The 19,436-nt window shown below is 48.9% G+C and overlaps 6 protein-coding genes and 1 non-coding gene across 7 annotated transcripts; 3 read left to right on the top strand and 4 right to left on the bottom strand.

Moving 5' to 3' along the window:
- Positions 1-418: 418 nt before the first annotated feature.
- On the bottom strand, positions 419-504 carry J7337_008079. Its single transcript has one exon. It is a non-coding gene; the product is annotated as a tRNA-Gln (tRNA).
- A 1,132-nt stretch (positions 505-1,636) lies between these two features.
- On the top strand, positions 1,637-2,090 carry J7337_008078 (uncharacterized protein; the record flags this gene model as incomplete). Its single annotated transcript, XM_044825703.1, has 3 exons — positions 1,637-1,697; positions 1,756-1,953; positions 2,014-2,090. The coding sequence occupies 3 exons, from the start codon at positions 1,637-1,639 to the stop codon at positions 2,088-2,090; spliced, it is 336 nt and encodes a 111-aa protein (XP_044678620.1).
- Positions 2,091-3,002: 912 nt separating this feature from the next.
- On the top strand, positions 3,003-4,813 carry J7337_008077 (uncharacterized protein; the record flags this gene model as incomplete). Its single annotated transcript, XM_044825702.1, has 2 exons — positions 3,003-4,497; positions 4,548-4,813. The coding sequence occupies 2 exons, from the start codon at positions 3,003-3,005 to the stop codon at positions 4,811-4,813; spliced, it is 1,761 nt and encodes a 586-aa protein (XP_044678619.1).
- Positions 4,814-5,345: 532 nt separating this feature from the next.
- J7337_008076 (uncharacterized protein) lies at positions 5,346-6,350 on the bottom strand (the record flags this gene model as incomplete). The annotated part of the gene is made up of 2 exons (XM_044825701.1): positions 5,346-5,954; positions 6,003-6,350. The coding sequence occupies 2 exons, from the start codon at positions 6,348-6,350 to the stop codon at positions 5,346-5,348; spliced, it is 957 nt and encodes a 318-aa protein (XP_044678618.1).
- A 3,782-nt stretch (positions 6,351-10,132) lies between these two features.
- J7337_008075 (uncharacterized protein) lies at positions 10,133-11,104 on the bottom strand (the record flags this gene model as incomplete). The annotated part of the gene is made up of 1 exon (XM_044825700.1): positions 10,133-11,104. The coding sequence occupies one exon, from the start codon at positions 11,102-11,104 to the stop codon at positions 10,133-10,135; it is 972 nt and encodes a 323-aa protein (XP_044678617.1).
- Positions 11,105-16,390: 5,286 nt separating this feature from the next.
- J7337_008074 (uncharacterized protein) lies at positions 16,391-16,839 on the bottom strand (the record flags this gene model as incomplete). The annotated part of the gene is made up of 2 exons (XM_044825699.1): positions 16,391-16,411; positions 16,537-16,839. 2 exons carry the CDS (start codon positions 16,837-16,839, stop codon positions 16,391-16,393), a joined length of 324 nt encoding a protein of 107 aa, XP_044678616.1.
- Positions 16,840-18,348: 1,509 nt separating this feature from the next.
- Positions 18,349-19,109, top strand: J7337_008073 (uncharacterized protein; the record flags this gene model as incomplete). The annotated part of the gene is made up of 2 exons (XM_044825698.1): positions 18,349-18,790; positions 18,844-19,109. The coding sequence occupies 2 exons, from the start codon at positions 18,349-18,351 to the stop codon at positions 19,107-19,109; spliced, it is 708 nt and encodes a 235-aa protein (XP_044678615.1).
- Positions 19,110-19,436: the final 327 nt, after the last annotated feature.

The raw sequence follows: 19,436 nt of genomic DNA, 5'->3' as shown, positions 1-19,436 counted from the left end.
TGCAGATGTGAAGTGTGAAGAGATGATGGGCGAGAGGAGAGTGGAGGTTGGCTAACATCAAATGTCCCCACAAAAGTAATCCAACCAGGAGACGGTTGACTTGAGCTCAAGACAAAGGCAATTACACAGACACAAATGACGAGAAGTGTAGTATCACTGCAACTTGTATCCATTCATATCATTATTAAAGTAACCCAGACATCTCCCTTATTTACGTAGGCTGTCGCAAGAACAGTAGTGATCAGTCAATTGGCCGGTCGACATGGGCTGCAAGTCCTGCGGATTGGATAACTGCATTTGCTATATGACAAGTGGCGGAAAGATGAAATGTTCAGAGAAACAAAAGTTGAAAACCCGAGCATTCAACGAGTTGAAAAAGCAGGGAAGGGTAGTATGTACCGGGCAAGACAAAAAAGCGAGGTCCTACCCGGGTTCGAACCGGGGTCTTCGGAAGGCTTCTGAGGATATCAAAATCCGACGTCATTACCACTAAACTATAGGACCGTTGGGAGATGACTAATCGCTCAGAATTAAACATTATCACTTGCACGACATGGAAAAAGACAGAGACTGGTTCTATTTTGATACAAAATACCCTATAGCTATCTTTCAAATTCAACATTCATAACCTTATAGTATTCTATATATAACCTAAATAAGTAAATAATATTAAAAGGAAAATATTTTATTTTATTCTATCTATAACTATAATTTCATTACCTGGTGAAGTGGTTTAGCATCGTAGAGCATGACTTCGATGTTGAGACGAGAGATGTAGTTGAAATGCTTATTCAGACATCTCGCGTCAACAGCGGTTGGCTCACGCTTATGGGTGTTCTTGTTAGCTGCACGCCATCTTGTCCATGTTGCTTTTGATCCAGGGCACCGGCGCTTATTTTCTTTTATCAGTTCTCTGTTTTGACGAAGGTGGCTTGCAGGGACCTCAGTAACAACCGACCGGAGACAGCCGACGCGGAGTGAAGCGCATCGAGCACGGATGTGGCGCTGTGTAACGGTGAAGGACCTAGTCTTGATCGGTGAGTGATCATAACTGATAAATGATTGAGTATTTATTATTTATAAATATTGCTTAAGCCAATGACCAGTAATACTCAGGTAATTCTTCAATATTAAAGAGGTTATCACAAGAACAGCAATTGTATTTAGCTAGAGGTAACTTTACAATTGAGAAATGTTGTATGTGCAGTCTCATTGCTGTCAATAAGACTGAGGTGAGGAGCCAATGACGGACATAGCGAAAATGCTGAGGCTCGTTTAGTCGGTCTAGCTCATTAGCTGACAGACACATGACATGGCCTGTATCAGCATGGCATGTTCTGGGAGGCGACAATCGAGTGAAAAAAGAATAAGCAATCGCCTATTGGCTGAGAATGCTGAGTCATTGGCCCTCAACCAATCATAGCGAATGCGATTACCAGCTCTCAGGTCCGCAGCTGTGATGCTTTGGATAAAGTGGGCCAAACTCTTTGAAAGCCATCAAGTACAAATAAGACCAGGAGCCGCTTCCAAGATTCAGGATCCCAAACAAGCATCTCACAGTCCAATCACTTCTCTTTACACTATAACCAATTTGATAACTCTCTCCAACAACTCCCCAACACTCCTAACCGCCAAAATGGTCGTCAACACTCCTGCTACCTGCTGCCGCTCCGGCGACAACGTCGAGTGCGCCTGTGGTACGTGACATCATCATCGCTCCCACCACTCACAACCTTTTCTAACGAACAACCACAGCTCAAAAGGCCACATGCTCATGCGGTCAAAAGTCCGCCCTCCAATGCACATGCTCCAAAGCCGCCTCCGAAAACACCGTCAACGGTCCTCGCTGCTCATGCCGCGCCCGTCCCGCCGGCGAATGCACATGCGACCGCGCCGCCACCGAGAACGCTACACCTACTGGTTCAACCTGCGCTTGCGGATCTCGCCCTGCTGGTATGTGGCGCCTTTTGTGTTCCTGTGACGACAGCTTTGCTAATTGTGGGGTGTTTTTAGGTGGCTGCACTTGTGAGAAGGCTGCTGATGGTGGCTTTAACCCTGCCAACGAGATCGACTTCACTACCCAGAAATAAAATTTACGATATTGGTGATGATGAGTACGAGTTTAATGGGGTGGAAAAATAAAATATTGCATTTGAATGGCGTTGGGGAACGGGATTGGGAATGGTTTGGTGGCGAGGCGATAGATACCTGAGATAGGGATACAGAAATGAACAATACTCACGATATTCAACTTTCGGACAGAAACGTGCAGTTGTGTGATACAAACAAAGATTGTGAGGGTCGTACTACAATACGTTCGCGAGCCAGACGCACCGGGATGTTTTGGCCGCTAAGCAAACGCGTCGAGATGGTGTTCAATTGTTCATTCTGAGAACGCGCAGTCCAAAGCAAGGTCCAGTGTCAGATCAGATGTTAATTGTGCCATCTTCTACATCGGACGACAATAGACTTGCAACGTACATATAATCGAGCAACTATTGCAGCGTCTGTGCTCAAACGATGGGACGTTCATTTCATCGATGCCAAATAATGAATCGCGTATCTGCAGATAAGATGAACAATTGGACAGCTCTCGATTCACCGCCTTTGAACGCTCTGCTGTTCTGGCTCGTAACTGGGAGATTTGTCCGGCAGAAAATCCACTAGCGCAATTGAAACTGGCTGACAGCTTCCGGGCGGTGACACCCAATACAGGCATCACCCCCTGTTCAGCCCGCAAATGATCACTGCCACTGCCCCCAGCCCAGCCCAGCGCGGTCAGATCAGCTTTTTTTTTCCATGTTCCCTATTGTTCATCAAAAAAATCCACCCACTTTCTGTTCTTTATTGTTGTGCTCTTCCCAAGCTTGATCTTATCATCATCAACACACATCACTCCATCACTCCACAACTTTTTAATCAAGCTGCTTCTTTTGACCAAAGAAACAACAACTGTTGCGCGCCACACACACAACAAATCATCACGTCACAAATCCTACGCGATGGCGCCACGAGCCAAAGCAGCAGCTGCTACCAAGACCGCAGCGCCCAAGAAGGCCACCACCGCCGCCGCTGCGAAGAAGGAGACCAAGACTATTACAAAAGCTGCTGCTGCTAAGAAGGCTGTGCCTGCTGCCACGAATGGCGCCACCAAGAAGCGCAAGGCTGTCGAGGAGGAGTCTGAGCCAGAGCAGGAGGAGGATCGCAAGACAAAGAAGTCCAAGACCACAGAACGCGTCGTGAAGCCCGCTGTCAAGCCCGCGCCCAAGACCACCAAAGCCGCTGCTCCCAAGGCCAAGACAACGACACGAGCAAAGACCGAAGAGGCGGAGGAGAAGCCCGCTGCCAAGAAACCCGGTCGTCCTGCTGCGTCAAAAGCCGAGCCCAAGAAGAAGTCCGACTTTCCCGCGATCGGAAAGAAGCTCAACGACGCGCCCACCCAGATCCTCGACGTCTACGTCTTTGGCGAGGGTTCTTCTGGTGAGCTTGGTCTCGGAAGCAAGCGCGTCAACAACAAGAAGCCAATTGACGTCAAGCGTCCCCGACTTAACGATAACCTCTCCGCCGCGAATGTCGGCGTTGTCCAGATTTCTTGCGGTGGCATGCACGCTGTTGCGTTGACGCACGATAACAAGATCTTGACATGGGGTGTTAATGACCAAGGCGCGCTCGGAAGGGATACAAACTGGGATGGCGGTCTTCGCGACATGGACAAGTCAGAGGACTCTGACTCGGAGGATGAGGACGATACTGGTATTAACCCCATGGAGAGTACACCAACAGCTGTTTCCGACGAGTTCTTCGCGCCTGGCACCAAGTTCGTCCAGGTTGTCGCGAGTGACAGCGCCAGTTTCGCTCTTACAGAAGATGGCCGAGTCTACGGCTGGGGAACCTTCCGATCCAGCGACGGCATCCTCGGCTTCTCAGAGACTGTAAAGGTCCAGTCCACTCCCCTCATGCTCCGCGACCTCAAGAACATCAAGGCCCTCTCCGCCGGCTCCAACCACATTCTCGCTCTCGACCACAAGGGCAACGTCGTCGCCTGGGGCTGCGGTCAACAGAACCAGCTCGGCCGCCGAATCATCGAGCGTAACAAGATGTCCTCCCTTATTCCACAGGGTGTCGGTCTGCCTCGCGGCAAGATTGCCAAGATCGCTTGCGGTTCCTATCACAGCTTTGCTATTGACAAGAGCGGTCAGGTTTACGGGTGGGGTCTTAACAACTTTGGCGAGATTGGTGTTGATTCGAATGCTGGCGAGGACGATGCTGTTATTCTTCGACCTGCTAAGCTTACATACCTCGATGACTACAACATTACTGAGATTGATGGCGGTGAGCACCACTCACTTGCTTGCTCTGACAAGGGCGATCTCTTGACCTGGGGTCGTGTCGATGGTTACCAAGTCGGCTTTGAGTTTGACAAGCTGTCCAAGGACAACACCATCTTCGATGACCGAGGCAACGCTCGTATTCTCTTCAAGCCTACTATCCAGCCTGGTAAGTCACTCATGATTCCGAGTTTAAACCATTCGCTAACCAATGTACAGATGCCAAGGACATCGTCGCTGTCGCCGCCGGCACAGACAACAACTTCGCTATCGCCTCCGATGGCAAGGTCTACTCATGGGGCTTCTCCAGCAACTACCAAACCGGCCAAGGCACCATCGACGACATCCACACTCCCACTCTGATTGATAACACCGCCATCCGCGGCAAGAAGATCATTGGAGCCGGCGCAGGCGGTCAATACTCTGTGCTCGTCGGCGTCGCTGAAGATGCTCCCACAAACGGCGTCAAGACCAACGGTGCTTAGAATCTTGACACGAGGAATGAATTGACGGAGGAATCTAGGATTTTCCATATCAGCCCTATTTTTAATTACGCTGCTGAGAACAAGCAGCTTTTCCAATATTTGTACTCTTAACGTCGGCGGATGCATGATGAATCGGATGGGCGGATTCTGAGTGCGGTTTTAAAAAAGAAACAACGTTGTTTATGATCAAGGAGGATGTATTTTGTTCTGATGCCTTTGCATGCTGGCTGGTTTGTGGTATATAGATGGTCACGATGTCTTTGCATATCTGAAAATTGCTTTTTTTTAGAGTCTCAACTCAACGCTAACCTGAACCTTCTGTCTGCTTTCTTTTTGAATCGTGACATACAAAAATAATTATTCTAGTACAAGGGAACAATGTCCCGGTATGTGTAACTTGCGTCTCGCCATCTGAACGCCTACCGCCCCTCCATCGTATCTTGGCCGCGAGGGCGTCATCATGTACAGCGTCGAGTTTTCCGCGCGCAGCAAAACTCCTCATCATGTCAGAACCACGTGTCGTTCACCAATTTTATGCGTTGAGCTTAGCAGCAGCATTGGAGAAGGTTCCACTTCCACGGCTGCTGAAAATACCCATGATGCCGAATCCGACATAGAACAGCGCAAGGGGGTACGCAACGAGTCCCCGCATGCGCTTCATCTGTCCCACCGCGCAGAACATCCCGCTCGCACTGTAAGTGCACCAGAGAATAGCCGCCGTGGTCGCGACGATGCCAACGGGTGTATCCATCCTCATGACGATGCCGAACAGGCTCGTCGCCACGAGGGGTAGCAGGCAGTATCCGAGGACGCTCGCGCTGCGGGGGTACGTCAGCGTTGCGGAGAAGTGGCCGCCCTGCTGGCCGTCGTGCGGCTGCTGAGGCGCGGATGGATCGCTGCTGTATTGGGGATAGCTGTTGACTTGGGGTTCGCTGGCGTCGGAGGGCGACATGAGGGAGAGGATGAGGTGGAGGGATATGGAGCCGAGGGCGGCGAGGCCGTAGATGTAGCCGAAGTGGACTTGGCCTGAGAAGAGGAGGATGAAGCCGAAGAGGAGGAAGAAGATGAGGGGGCCCGCGAGGTCGGAGTCGTCCATGATGTGCGAGTCGATACGTCGGAAGGGATTCAACACAGCGAGCGTCTAAAACAAATCAGAATCACCACCCAAATCATTGAGAAGACAACATACCTTTGCCTGGATATGTCCAAAGTTAACGCCCAGCTCCTCCAGCAAAGGCGGTTCGCCATCATACCCTTCCGACGAGAAAGCCGCAACCCAACCGGTCCTCAGCCCGCCCTGCTCGCCCATCCTGCCGCTGACGCCCTGCGCACCAAACGCGGGGGCCGCAAAGTTCTGCGCTGGTGCTCCGACGCCATAGCCGCCCTGGTTGCTGTATCCGTAGCCTCCTGCTGCTTGCTGGGGTGTCGAGGAAGTCGGGTTCGTGTACTGGGAGGGGAAGAACTGCAGGTTCTGCGCGGCGTTGGGGCCGGCTGCGGCGGGGTATTGCGGTTGTTGCGACGAGTAGTAGTTTGACATTGTGATGGTGTTGCGGAGGGAGGGGAGAAGTGGTTAAGGTGGTTGTAGGCAGGTTTTTGGGAGAGGCGGTCTTGAGGACAGTTTGGAGGTGAGAGCTTGGATGAGGCTGGTGCATGACTTGGGAGCCTGATGTGGCGGTGCGCTGTTCAGCCACAGGATCAGTCGGTACCCGGAGTTTTAGAGAAAAACGCACCAAGAGTCCAAGTACCTGACTTTCTGCCACGTCGAAGAAGGCAGAGTTTGGGCTTTGATGCTTGTGTTTTGAACCTGAAATTTTCTCAAGTGGTATACACAAGTAGAGAAACAATCCATAGCAATGATTTCAGGCTTGAGTCATCTTTATAACGGGCTTCGAGGATACTGTTGCCTTTTCACTGATGCCTTGAGCTTGGAGACAGCGAGTTCAATGGCGGTGAGTAAGAGTTGCCCAGTTTGGCATTCGGTAAGACTTCATCAAGGACACGTTTATCATCATCATCTGCGAGAGACCAACAACAACGTAGTTCAGTCCAATTTGTATTTTTCTCTATCATATTAGATGGCATGGAAAGCAGAAAACCCGCGTTGTAGAGCTATACACTAAAATATGCCTCCCCAATAATTGCCGCGATGCCTGCATCTCGATCAAGTCACTTTTGCCTGCCGGTAATGTCCTTGCTGACACAAGTGGATGTTGGAAATGCGACCCTTATGGAAGAAGAATTGGCGGCCCCGAGCGTTCACCAGCTTCAACAGGTCAATAAAATACGTCACGGTAGATGGCTAAAAATAAGGGGTTCTTGGACCGATGGGGTCCAGGCGGTGTTGAGGATTCTAGAAGCAGCGCTCGGTATTGTGATGTGAGATCTTGTTTGTCTATCGGTTATCCCACGTGGATGGTTCAGCCAATTGGGGATTTTCTGTCTTTCAAATGGTGCAGCGCACGTGTCTGTGCGATTTTGGATGCCGTGCATCGGAGTTTGGATCACGCACGGCAGGATCGCCACGACGATCTGTTTTCCCGGCGTGGAGCTTATTTCCACTGGTAGGGCTGTTGTGTTTGCTGGGGGCGGAACGAACGGCATAAGACATGCATGCATCGTGGGAAATGCATTAGTGAACCTCGTCAAGCGCGCGGTTGCATCGCGGAAGACCTAGCAGCCTGTGGGATACAGATTGAGTTACAGGAAATATACGAACGTACCTCTTGGATGCTCAGAAAGCACGATAGATGTATTCGCGTTTTTCCTGGTATGATTGAGCAGCCGAGCCGCATGCGACAATCCCAGCATCGCAATGGGACTGGTGGGAGCTATGAGCGATGCCAACAGAGGGACAGAAACATCAGCCGTTGAGAGTAGCTAGCTTCCGTTTCCCCCTGTCGCGTTAGCGTAAAGCTGTGAATTTCTCGAGCCAAGCTCATTTCGTCTTTCATACATGACAGATCAAAGAATGAAGAAGCTTCACTTACCCATCGGGTGCACCGGCAACTCCGACATCTGTCTCCGTCAATTTCTTGTCACCGCAACACTGGTTGTCACTCAATGTGGCTTACCAGAGCTTAAGCTTAGCCCCGTGCCTTTTCTCTGAGATTGGGAACTGTGCTGCAGCTGTATCCCAACAAACCCCCCATCACCCATGCCAGCAATTACATGTATGACGCACTGGCAGCCCCGCAACCCCGCCATGGGGCTCCCGCTCTACCCAGAGTTACGGGAGCTTAACTGAGCAGCCTCTACAAGCCACATTAGCCTCCTGTACCAAGGAATCTCCCGATTGCCCCTGGGTACTTCCTGGCTAATGGATGAGGGGAGCAAGCCTGCCCATCAAGCTCTCTCCATCAGCCCATCTGGTCGGTCTCCAGATTGAGCGAGAATCGCTCTGCAACTAGAGCTATGATCCCTGCACTCCAGCGCCATGGCTTAGTTGTTACCCATGGTTGAGTCCGAAGACCGAAAATTCATGGCCAAAAATCCAGCTTGTGTGAACGTGGCTTGCTAGTTAAGCAAGTTAAGCAAATTACCAGGGTATTGCATCAGCAAAAAAAGGGTGCGGCTGGCTGGCTGTGCTCAAGCCGTGCGTCCCCACCATCACCAGGAGAGAAACATGAAGGCGGCCAAAGCGGGAATAAGCAATCTGCGACGGACCATCCGCTCTCGGCAGAAGTATTGGAGCAATGAGCGGCCTGGCCAACATACCAGATGATGTTGCTGATGAACTTGTTTCTGTCATAGCCCCAAGAGCGCTATCAGATCAACAGTTATGATACTGGCCAGTCCCAGCTGTCAAATGCCAGGAGTAAGGGTCCCTTCTGCTGTTGCTTACTATTTTCGTCCCTTCAGTGCGATGCTCTCCTGTCTGTCTGGCACCTGCTTTCTGATATATCATATACCTCTACCTTCTACTGATTTCTAATTTCAACTGACTGTTCAACTTTGTGGCTTCTACTATGCCTTTTTAGAGGCCCGACATGAGCAACTTGTTCAATACCCATGATCGCCCGGCGGAAGCTATTACCTGCGAGCCCTGGTCAACACCGCGCCTAACGTCTCGCAGGGCATGAGAGAAGACTGACATGCGCGTAGAATGTCCATGGAATACGAGTAGAAGCAGGTTCCCCCCGTCAGCCCTGATAACACCCCTGCTGTCTCATGTGCCATTAATGCAGACTAAACATGCGCCTGGCTGTCAAACAAAGAAGATTTCGATTTCACATTGCGGTGAAGATCATCGCTAATGATCTAGAACAGAGAATAGGCCTACATCAACCCTGCACTGAGACGTCGTGGAAAATACGCTATCAACTTGACCCATGGCAGCTCTTTGTTGGCGTTGATTTACTAAAACAGGATGCAGCAATGGTGAATATGACCAGAGAGGGCATCGAATGATTGTTCACTGTGACCGTCCTTGTCATCAATCTAAAAACCTGCTGTCCTCCCTGTGGACAAGGACCAAAAGACTTTGACCTTGACCCAATCTTGTATAGTCTGCAAAGTCTGCTGCCAACCAACTTCTACATTATTTTCACATTTAAATCAACTCGAAGACACAAACACCTGTGGAATGTCTGCCCCCCCACCTCCCAGTCGCTACGCACGCCCTTCCCGGCCTATTCATGCCCCTGGCAGATGCACCTGTGGATTTTCCAACATAGTCCCTGTGGAAGTCTGCCAAGCCACCGTCGGCAAGGATGAGATTTGTGGTCGGGAATTGCCGACCAGAAAACTAAACAACGGACACGGCAAGTTACAACACCAGTATTCGTAGAATAGTATTGTACTAACCAGCGATGCTACAGATGGCCCCGCCGAAGGTCAAGGTGCCTTTGCAAATCTCACTACCGCAGCTCCCGCTACAGACAACTCGCAAACTTGAGCAACCGGCGACTTGCTTGATACTAAGATGATCTAGGTTCAGAGAGAAAGATACGTGGTGGCGGAGGGGACGCGGGGATACATCAACAAAGCTCTTTAGTTATCGAACCTTTCAAGTTCCTCTACGACGGTCGCGTTTTCGCTTCATGAGCCAATAAGTACACAGTGTCGGAGTAGATGGATCATGCTTGTCTTAGTCTTATTTCCGTTATCTATAGCAGGCCATTCTTTTAAATTGATCCCACTTCATCCTTCTCACCCCAGCCAATCCAGGAGCGCTTATTAACCCTCATTCTCAGACATAAGGTATTTTAGTGCAAACTATTGGCCTTGACAGAATGCTTATATTTGCAAAAAAAGCCTCCGGGCAAAACCCACTCGTAACTATACTAAAATTTCCTCCAGTTAAGCTCGTACAAAGTTATATCAAGCCTTTCCGATCCTTTTCATGTGTCGCTGGGCCTTCTTGGAATTCCACTTCGCGAAGTCGTACCAGAACTCCCTGAAGCCGTTCTCCTTCATGGCCACCCCTATGTAGTAAGACCAATGAGCCAGATCCTCCTCCGTCCACAGCTTATTACACACATCGGCCGACTCCAGAAGATCATTCGAGCGCACCTTTGTTCCGATCCAGTCCTTGGGAACAAAACCAGCGTGACGCCAGGAGCTGATACCTACCAGACCGTCGTCATTGACCGTGAATGCAATTGGTTGAATGCTGTTCAAGGCAAACGTGAGCTCGGAGCAGTCGAGGCCGATTTCCAAACAGTTTTCGCGCATCTTTTCGGGTTCGTAGTCGATGTCGGCAGCTGACCCAACCTCTTTCAACAACAAGTGGTCATTTAAGATGCCGCCGTCAATGGCGGTGATAGCGCTGCCGCGGAATTTGGATAATTCCAGGCAGGCGTCAGCAATCTGCGACACCCAAAGTGACCTGGTATCATGATCATCAGTCTCCGTCCAGGCGTACAGCAAGTTGCGACCCGACGGAAATGAGCTGCAGACCAGATAATATCTGTCGCAGTGGACTCCATGGTAGTAGACCTTTGGAACCTTGAACGAAAGATCCATTTCGGCGAGCTTTCCCAGAGTGACATGCTCGGGAGTTCCGATATTGAGATCAATCGTCAAGTAGGCATGACCAACCTCAAATATGCCTGCCCTTGCAGTCGTGGGTCCACAGGACAGTTCGACGATGGGGCAAGACTCCGAGAGAGGCCGGGTCGAGGGCTTTGGGTTCGGGGCCTCAGAGATGGTAAAGAAGGCGTCTTTGCCATCATCCCAACATGGTCCATCAGGCTTAGAAGCATGGCGAGAAATGAGGACCTGGCCTGTCATCCAGGAGTTGTCGTCAATCTCCTCGATAGGGAACTCGTTCTTGTAGGTTCTTTCGGCCATGATGGAAAAGATAAGGTACTTTACTATGAAGCAGGTGATAACTTGAAAACGTTGGATGTCTTTGAATGAGAGCGATGTGAAGCTTGCGGTTGGTTGATGGTAGCAGTGGGAAGACTTTGCGGTTGGATCGTCTTGGGGTATTTATATGCAAAGCAGCGACACCAACTGATTCCGATGACTTCACTGTGCTGTTCTCCGGCACTACCTCCAACAACTATTGATAGCCTAAGACACTCATATTGTAGAGCTCTTAGCACATCTCGGACTTGCCGAAAGAACACCCTTCTCATTTCACACGAGAGAGCACGGTTCGAGCAAACATGATACGCTTTGTTGGTGACAACCCGCGATGGCGTGGTTGGTAAGACGCCACCCTGCGAGTGGAGGGGTGATACCCGATGGTGACAAAGGCAAGTTTGTTCCTTCAATCAGCCGCGAAAAGAAGTTTTACCAGCAGGTAGGGTCATGAGTCACTGTGGCGCCCGTTCCCTCTTTGTCCTTGCGACTACTCGGAACCCCCAAGGTGAACTTTGAGGTTCCAGTGTTAATCTGGTGCTTCCAGGCGTTGTTTGCTACATGACCTCGCGTCCATGTAGCCAGGACTGACAAACAAGGGCAACAAACGCGTGCACAAACAACTGGGAACAAGCCTCGCTGATCACCGAGGCCTGAAAATGTGGGCGCAGAGTAAGGGAGGGGAATAAGGGTCTACCAACATGAATAGGCTTTCACGCGTCTCAATTCTACCTAATGTAGCTTAAGTTCCAAGGCTCAAAGACCTAGGACGTGCAGGAAGGATTGAACCAACAACAGGCGCCATCGGTTGGTGGCATCTCACCCCGAGTGTCGCGAGTCTCACGAAATTGAGGTTCGATACCCAACGTCATTGGTGGTTGTAGGGAGTTTTTGGGAGAGGCTGTCTTGAGGCTGTCTAGCTTGGAGGTGAGAGGCTTGGGTGAAGCTGGCAGCTTAACGTCGGTGGTTGATGTGGCGGTGCAGGAACAAGCCACAGTTGCACCAAGGACTCCTCCAGGCTCCAGCTCTCTTAAGAAAATGAAGAGATAAAGGTGGCACGCACCAAAATCTCTTCGGTGAGATAGTGTTTATAATTGTTTCTAGGTAATATGCATTAATTTATTTACGGGTTACTTTTGTTGTGATGCTTGGCCTCTTGGATGTTCCTAGATAATCTTCACGAAGAGAAGTGTTGCAGCTGTCCATCAGCGGGACCGTTGCGGTCATGGCACTCATTCAACATTCAGTCGTTGGAACGTGGCGACGATGCTTTATTTCCCTTGATGCCAATTTTGCTGGAAATGCAAGAATTCACTACCAGTGGTTCTTTGACTATTCTAGAAAAACACAGAGGGGGGGTATAAAAGCCCAGACCAAAGCTTTGGGGTCTGTTATTGGTAACGAATTGTTACAACTCCATCACTTGAATTAGATATCCACTATTAATAACATATTTCCAAGAAAACTTAACAACTGCTATATCAATTAAGCGACGCCAGTAACCCAGTCATATTTCCTAAACATCACTGCTGGCGCGTGACACCCATGCCCGCACCCGCAGCTTGCGCACTTTGCACAAACTGTTTGAAGCACCCAGCAAGGTTATCGTAATTCTTCAACATTTCCTCCATTCGTTGATTAACCTCTTCTGCTTCCGGTGGCCACGGCTGCTTGTCTGGATCAAATTTCTCCGGCAAGAGCCTCCCTGCCTCTTTGAGCGCTGCCATGAGATCCTGAAACTCAAAGGAACTTAGCTCGAGCTGATAATGTGTGAGAAGATGCTATTTGCTCTTAGGCAAGAATGATGTTACCTGAGCCATCCTTACGTAGTTTGCCGTATATCGCATTGGTTCGAATGCGGGGGTTTCTTGGAGGGCTTGGTTGAACTCGCTTGCTACGGAGGTACCTCGATTTGATTTCTTTAAACTAGGCATGGTTGTGCTTGGAAGAGAGGACTAAGTTGAGTGTAGAGATCTTTATGGAGGACAATCGAGTTGTTACAAAATTGCGTGGTTTAATGAAGGTTATTTCCACGTTTGAGATTGCCTAACCCCACTATTCACCATTGATGTCAGCCCTACGAGGCTGATTGAGCTGGCGCCTCCTGGGCCCAGTTGTTGCCTTGTAGCATCATGGCTACATTGAAGAACTTGGCTTGGATGCCGAATTTATAGCTTCAAAGTTTACTCAAATCTTATCCTTAGATATAATGATTCAGAGGTAGAAGATCGCAATTCGCCAGCGACAATTCCAGAGTCGTGGCACGTGATATCGATCAAACCTCTCAACGTCTCTGTCCTGATGACACCTTCGCAAGACAAGATGAGGCATTATTACTTAGAACAAGTCTTCCTAGAATAACCTACCAGTCAATTTGGACTATGTCTTAGTTGATCCGAAAATGCTCTACAAACTTTGTTCCAGCCTTGATCTGTCCGATATTCTGACTTGTAAAATGGACAAATACTATGCTAGCTTCGAGGAACCTAAGGAGTATCAAAACATGTTCGCCTACAGTTCACGCGATTTCTTCAGCCAGAATCCAGGGTCGTATCTTATCCCGTATCATAAGGGTTTGTAGGAACTGCGGGAGAGCTCCTCTAAATGCGATCTTTGTCGAGTTATTTATCATATGATATCACCCACTTTGATCAAGCTTGAGCAGTTCGAATGGACATATGCTTACTAACCAGATGTATCAGCATACAGGTTTGCATTGTCTGGTCAGGGAAACGAGCAAGGGATGCAAGTTGTGGCTTATAGAGAAGAAAAGTTTACCATACTTGCTCTTCTTGGAGCGATTGGCTTTGCTGTTGATCAAGGTGAGCGTGATGGTTGACATAGTATTTACCTTTTCATTAACTGATGAAAGGTCATAGAAAGCCCAACATCGGACGCCCTTAAGAGACGAAAGATTACGGCTTCACCACAATCGAAGGATGCCCTCGAATTCATGCAAAAACGGATGTTGGAATATAATCCCAGCATGGACATCATCACGTATCCAAGCTACTGCTAACAAGATTACTTAAATACGACGAAGCGACAAAAAGAATCACCCTCTGTACCTCCATAGCTGTAGATACAAGGTACGCTGCTCTCGGCCATTTCTGGGGGTCAGTCCAGCCTCTTACACTAAATACTAAGACCGCTCAGCAACTGTACGAGGGAATATCGATCGAAGCGTTCCCAAGAGCTTTCCAGGATGCCTTTTAGGTGACCTAGAACTGGAAATCCGATATCTCTGGATTGACAGTCTCATAATTTATCTTCATTCTAATGATAATGGGATTCACGAGTCAGCTCGAATGCGCGACGTTTATGAAAACGCATATCGCACTATTGCTGCTACGAAGTCTAAAAACAGTTCCGAGGGGTTTCTGCGACCCAGGCCAGAATCATTCTTTACCAATATCACTTTTCTCGGAGGCGATGCTCCTACGAACGTTTCAGTCTTTCCTATGCCGAATAACCACGTAGGAGCACCGCGTCAAATAATTGACCTTGGCGAAGACCCACTATCGACACGCTGCTGGGGCTTTCAGGAACGTTATCTCTCCCCTCGCGCGCTACACTTCGCTCAAGCACAGATGTACTTTGAATGCGAATCGTGCTTTGAGGCAACGGAGGAGTACACCGAACCTGTCGGCCATCCGCAACCGTTTAATGTACCTAAGAGAGAGGGAATTGAACAAGACGAGAGGCAAATCAGGTTCGATTGGAACTTTGTGGTTGCAAGATAAACGCAGAGATACATAACCATGGACAGTGATAAATTTCCAGCCTTGGGGGGCTTAGCTGCCAGAGTGTCTCTCGAGCTTTCACAGCAGGAGTCGACCAGCGAGTATGTCGCAGGATCATGGAAGGACAATGTATTCTGTGACCTCTTCTGGCTTGCCCTAAATCACGAATCAAAGTGAAAGGAACTTAGTTCTTGTTAGGCGCCTAGCTGGTCCTCGGCGTCTGTGAATCACCCAGTTCATTACCAATACCACGATGAATCAGAAAATCTCGCAATTGTAAGAGATGCAAACTTCAATCTGGAAAGCAATGAAAGCCTATTTGGCAAAGTGACTGGTGGTTGGATCCACCTGTCCGCCATCATGATATATCCTTGCACCGTGGACGAAAGAAATAGAATGTTTTTCGCTGAGCAGGTTTCAAGTTTATGCATCAAGGTGCAATGGGATCCTCTGAATTATGGATTACCCACAAGTTGTCTAATGGACTATGTCAACAAGTTATCTGACTTAGTTGTTGTGCCTCTTTATTGGGTACAGAAGTCGAATGATCCAATCTACACTGTGTTTGGCCCATACTAATTGGTTTTGACGACCGCAGAGTCAAATTCATGTGCTAGTGGGGATATCCCACGATCAAGGAGGGTAGGGGCTGGATCTCCAGATACCAGGGGGGGAGCGATGTTACAGCCGAATCTGATTAGAGCACTGTTTACGAGAGATAAAGAGCAGGGAAAGCTAGATGAGACCATCATCGTGTAAGGCGGGTGTTGATGAAATAGGATCTGATGAATCACCTTCGTAGTTGATATAGTTCTCCTTACAGTACTTTCACACAACTCAAAGGATATGTAGGCTTGGAACCTGCAACCAGCAGGCTTGAGGCACATGACATCCCTCTTGCTGGCCTGGCCTCACTTAAGTCCACTGTCTCCACTCCTATTTCCAGTATTGGTGATCAATAAAGTATGTTCAGAATTACATATAGAATAAGATTCCCACGTTAGCCAGGTTGTGCTGTACTGACAAAGAAAGAGGTAGCAAACAGGGCATTGATCATTATATTGTGACCGCCTTGTTTGTCTTCAGAGTCCCCAGTAATCGCAAGATCAATGAGAACACGGCACCTGTGGCACTTAAACTGTATTCTTGGCTGAATGTTCGTCTTCCGATGATTGGGACATCGGAAGTTGTTTCTTTGTCCCGCGGTACACGACCGGTGGTATTTTCTAGTGTGTTAGTTTCCTAAGCATCTAAATATCCACCAGTAGATACCGCCATCTTGAAGCATCGCCGCTGTAAAGTCAACGCTATGCGCTCTGCCTTTTGAATTCCAGTGACCTCCTTAATATTTTCCATCGCTGCTATGACACAATCCCGTAGAGCATCGGTAGCTGTATGTGTTGTTCCTGCGACATAAAGTGGCCACAATAGATGCACAGCATGAGTCGCCCGCAGGTCACGCGACTTGCCCGTCTCGTCAACACTATGCAAGATATATGGGACGCTGCAGCATATGTCTTTGGAACTCTCATGTATGGTAGTTTCTGAACTGGAGAGCTGGTCTGTAAAAGACGATAGGATCAACAGCGAAAAAGAGATGGGCAAGCAATTCGATATTGCTTCAACGATTGCCTGGTGGAGAATAATGCGCGCACAGCGCTGTAGGTTCCATACGTTGGCGATTTCAGCGCTACAATATACATCATGGCGTTCCATAAACACTTCTGCTCCACCAAGATCGCTTGGTTTGGTTCGGGTCTCGTACTCATACTCAGCTGGGAGCATTTGGGCCCAGTCCTTGAGATCTGCATCGATAGACAATAGTCTTGAAACACGGGAAGACAGAGTCCTTTCGTCCGTGACGTATTCCTCAGTCAAGGGTATAGCAGCGCAAATGTTGACAAGAATGTGTGCTAGCAGAGCAGCAGGCGCTTCTTGTTCTGTTTCATTCCTGCGAGCCTCAGCCATAAAGTCCATGAGGGCTTTTGGTACCGGTAGCCCGCGCTGGAGACAATCAATAAGCTATTGAAAAGTCAGAAATTTAACTGACATGGGATTTCTTAGGCCTCCCACTATTTCGGTGCGTAGGTGGAGAAAGATGCTCCGGCCGATCCTGTTGCGTAGCTGGCCTGCTCCTCGGACCTGTATCAATGCCAAAGCACCATCTGCATGTCGACTCCACGGACTCAAGTCTGCAGTAGGATGAAGAGTAACAGTCTTCCGGATCATTATTGTGCTCAATTTGGTCGACGTGGGATAGAAGACTTACTTCGGATAACGCAAGAAGCATTACAGCTACCAACATCTGATCGGATGCTGCTTCAATATGGTCCACGAGCGCCGCATATATACCGTGAAGCGCACGAGAAAATGCCTGTCTGGCCGAATTAACAAGTGTGGGCGCGTTCTTTGAGTACGCTAGACCGGCCACTCCGATAGCATTGATGAGGTTAGCCAAGTATCCAGGTTCTGTTGCACGTTTGTAAATGATGCCATGACAGTCGGGATGAGTAGGGGACCGGCCAGACTCAGGTACGACATAGTGATGAAAGAAGAAATTTAGAGCTTGGTCTTCCAGCGTAGCTGCAAGTCTGAGCCAAGGGTAATGGCTGGGCTGATCTTGTGATGGGTGGACTTTGGTCTGTTGGTATAGTTTAGGTCTTATTAAGACATCCTGGTTGCTATTGGGTAAACTCGCATCAGAAACGAATGATAGCTTTCCCAGAGTCTCAGTAGTTTGATCTCGAAAGGTAACAGACTCCTCCACTCGATATCCGTCACACCTGGAACCAGCCTTGCGGCATTGACGACAAGCTGGTCTTGACAAGTCGCACTTAGCCTCAAGTTAGTTAACACGCTAAGATCTCTTAGGACGGGACGACTGGGATACATACCTTTCTCCTCTTGATTCGACACTCCCAGCACGCTTTGCTGGGCTTACCGCAGTAGACCATGTTCCTCACTCCTTCATTTGTAAACCAGCATGATTTCGGGTTGATGTCTTGGTAGTGTCGTAATTATGTGATGTGCGCAGTCTCCCGTGCTTGGTAATCCCCCATGCTTAACTTGGACTAGCCTTGAAATTCTGTCGAGCTGGTTACTGGACACGGAATAGCCAAGTCCGCCTCAAACGTATCCGCAAGTCCACAGCGTATCATCTAACATGATAGTTGAGAAAAATAGTCGTTTCTATCTGCCGTTCCAACCACTAAGGAGTAGATGACTAGTGTGTTTACGTAGGTGTAGTGGTAATTATAGTCGCCCCCAGAGACCCCGGCCAATATCCACATCATCGAGGTGCATTCTTCTTTCAGCTAGGCCGGCTCGATTCGTGGTATTAGTCTGTTGAGGCCAACTACTTAGACTATCCCAGTCCTCCTTCAATAATACCTCTTGAAAGAATCCTAAAACCATCACTTGAGACTTAGATCACTCATTGCTTCACCACTTCATTTGCCCTAAAACACTACCTTTCACTTCCACACAATGTCACAGATCATTGCATTTGTCACTGGCGCAACTGGCCATCAGGGCGGTGCGGCTACTCGAAAGCTCCTAAGCACTGGCGTCAAAGTCCACGCACTTGTTCGAGACCCATCATCCAAAACCGCCATTGAGCTCCAGCATCTCGGAGCGCAGTTGTTCCCCGGAAATTTCGATGATGTATCTTCACTCAAGACTGCGGTCAAAGGAGCCACCGCCGTGTTTCTCAATGTCATGCCGGTGTTTCCTGACACCAACTTGGAGGTGGTTCATGCAAAGAGCATTATCAGCGCCGCTATTGGATCTGGAACAGTCACCAGCATAGCCTATTCCAGCCTTACGATGACGGGAAAGCATGGAAATTTTCCAAACTGGGGGCCTGACTACCCGATGGCGTGGTACTGGCTGAACAAAGCCCAGATCGAGTCAATGGTGCGAGAATCTGGTATTAAATATTGGACGATTCTTCGACCGGCTTTTCTCATGAACATGAGATAGACTTGGGTGTTGAATCTCTTACGCCTGCTCAGATTGTGCAGGAGCTGAGTCGGGTTAGCGGAGTGGAAATTGGGCTGGAGTTCTATGATGAGGAAGAAGCGAAAGATCTTGCAGTGAGAAACCCCAAGATCTATGCCGAGTTGTGGGCGAATGAAGTTGGATATCAAGTCGACTTCGAGGAATTGGAGAAATATGGTATCCGACCAACCAAGTTCTCGGAATATCTTGAGAAGCATAGAGACCAGGTCATTCAGACGTTTGCTTGATTGTGCGCTTCACTTGTACTTGTCTTGGTATCAGAGACAGTAAATAGTTGGATTAAATTAAATCCAGCCAAAATTGTAATTTACCAAGTCCAAGGAGAGTAGAACAAGATATTATCACAGTAACAATTTATTATCCTTGATCTAGACAATATCAAGAACCACCGAGGAGAAAACCCCGTCGTCTGTGGGGAAGATCTCAGGTTAGTTCGAGGCTACTGAGGGGAAATCCGGGGAACTCGGGGATCCTGGCGCCCCGAAAGCCCGTAACCCTTGTCATTGATGCAACCATAAAGACCAACTGGGCCCCCACAAAACAAATCTTATCAG

Source organism: Fusarium musae, chromosome 6, assembly GCF_019915245.1.
Source record: "Fusarium musae strain F31 chromosome 6, whole genome shotgun sequence".
Classification (NCBI taxonomy): Eukaryota; Fungi; Ascomycota; class Sordariomycetes; order Hypocreales; family Nectriaceae; genus Fusarium; species Fusarium musae.
The sequence above is the reverse complement of the archived record's forward strand: the minus strand, read 5'-3'. Positions and strand labels throughout refer to the sequence as shown.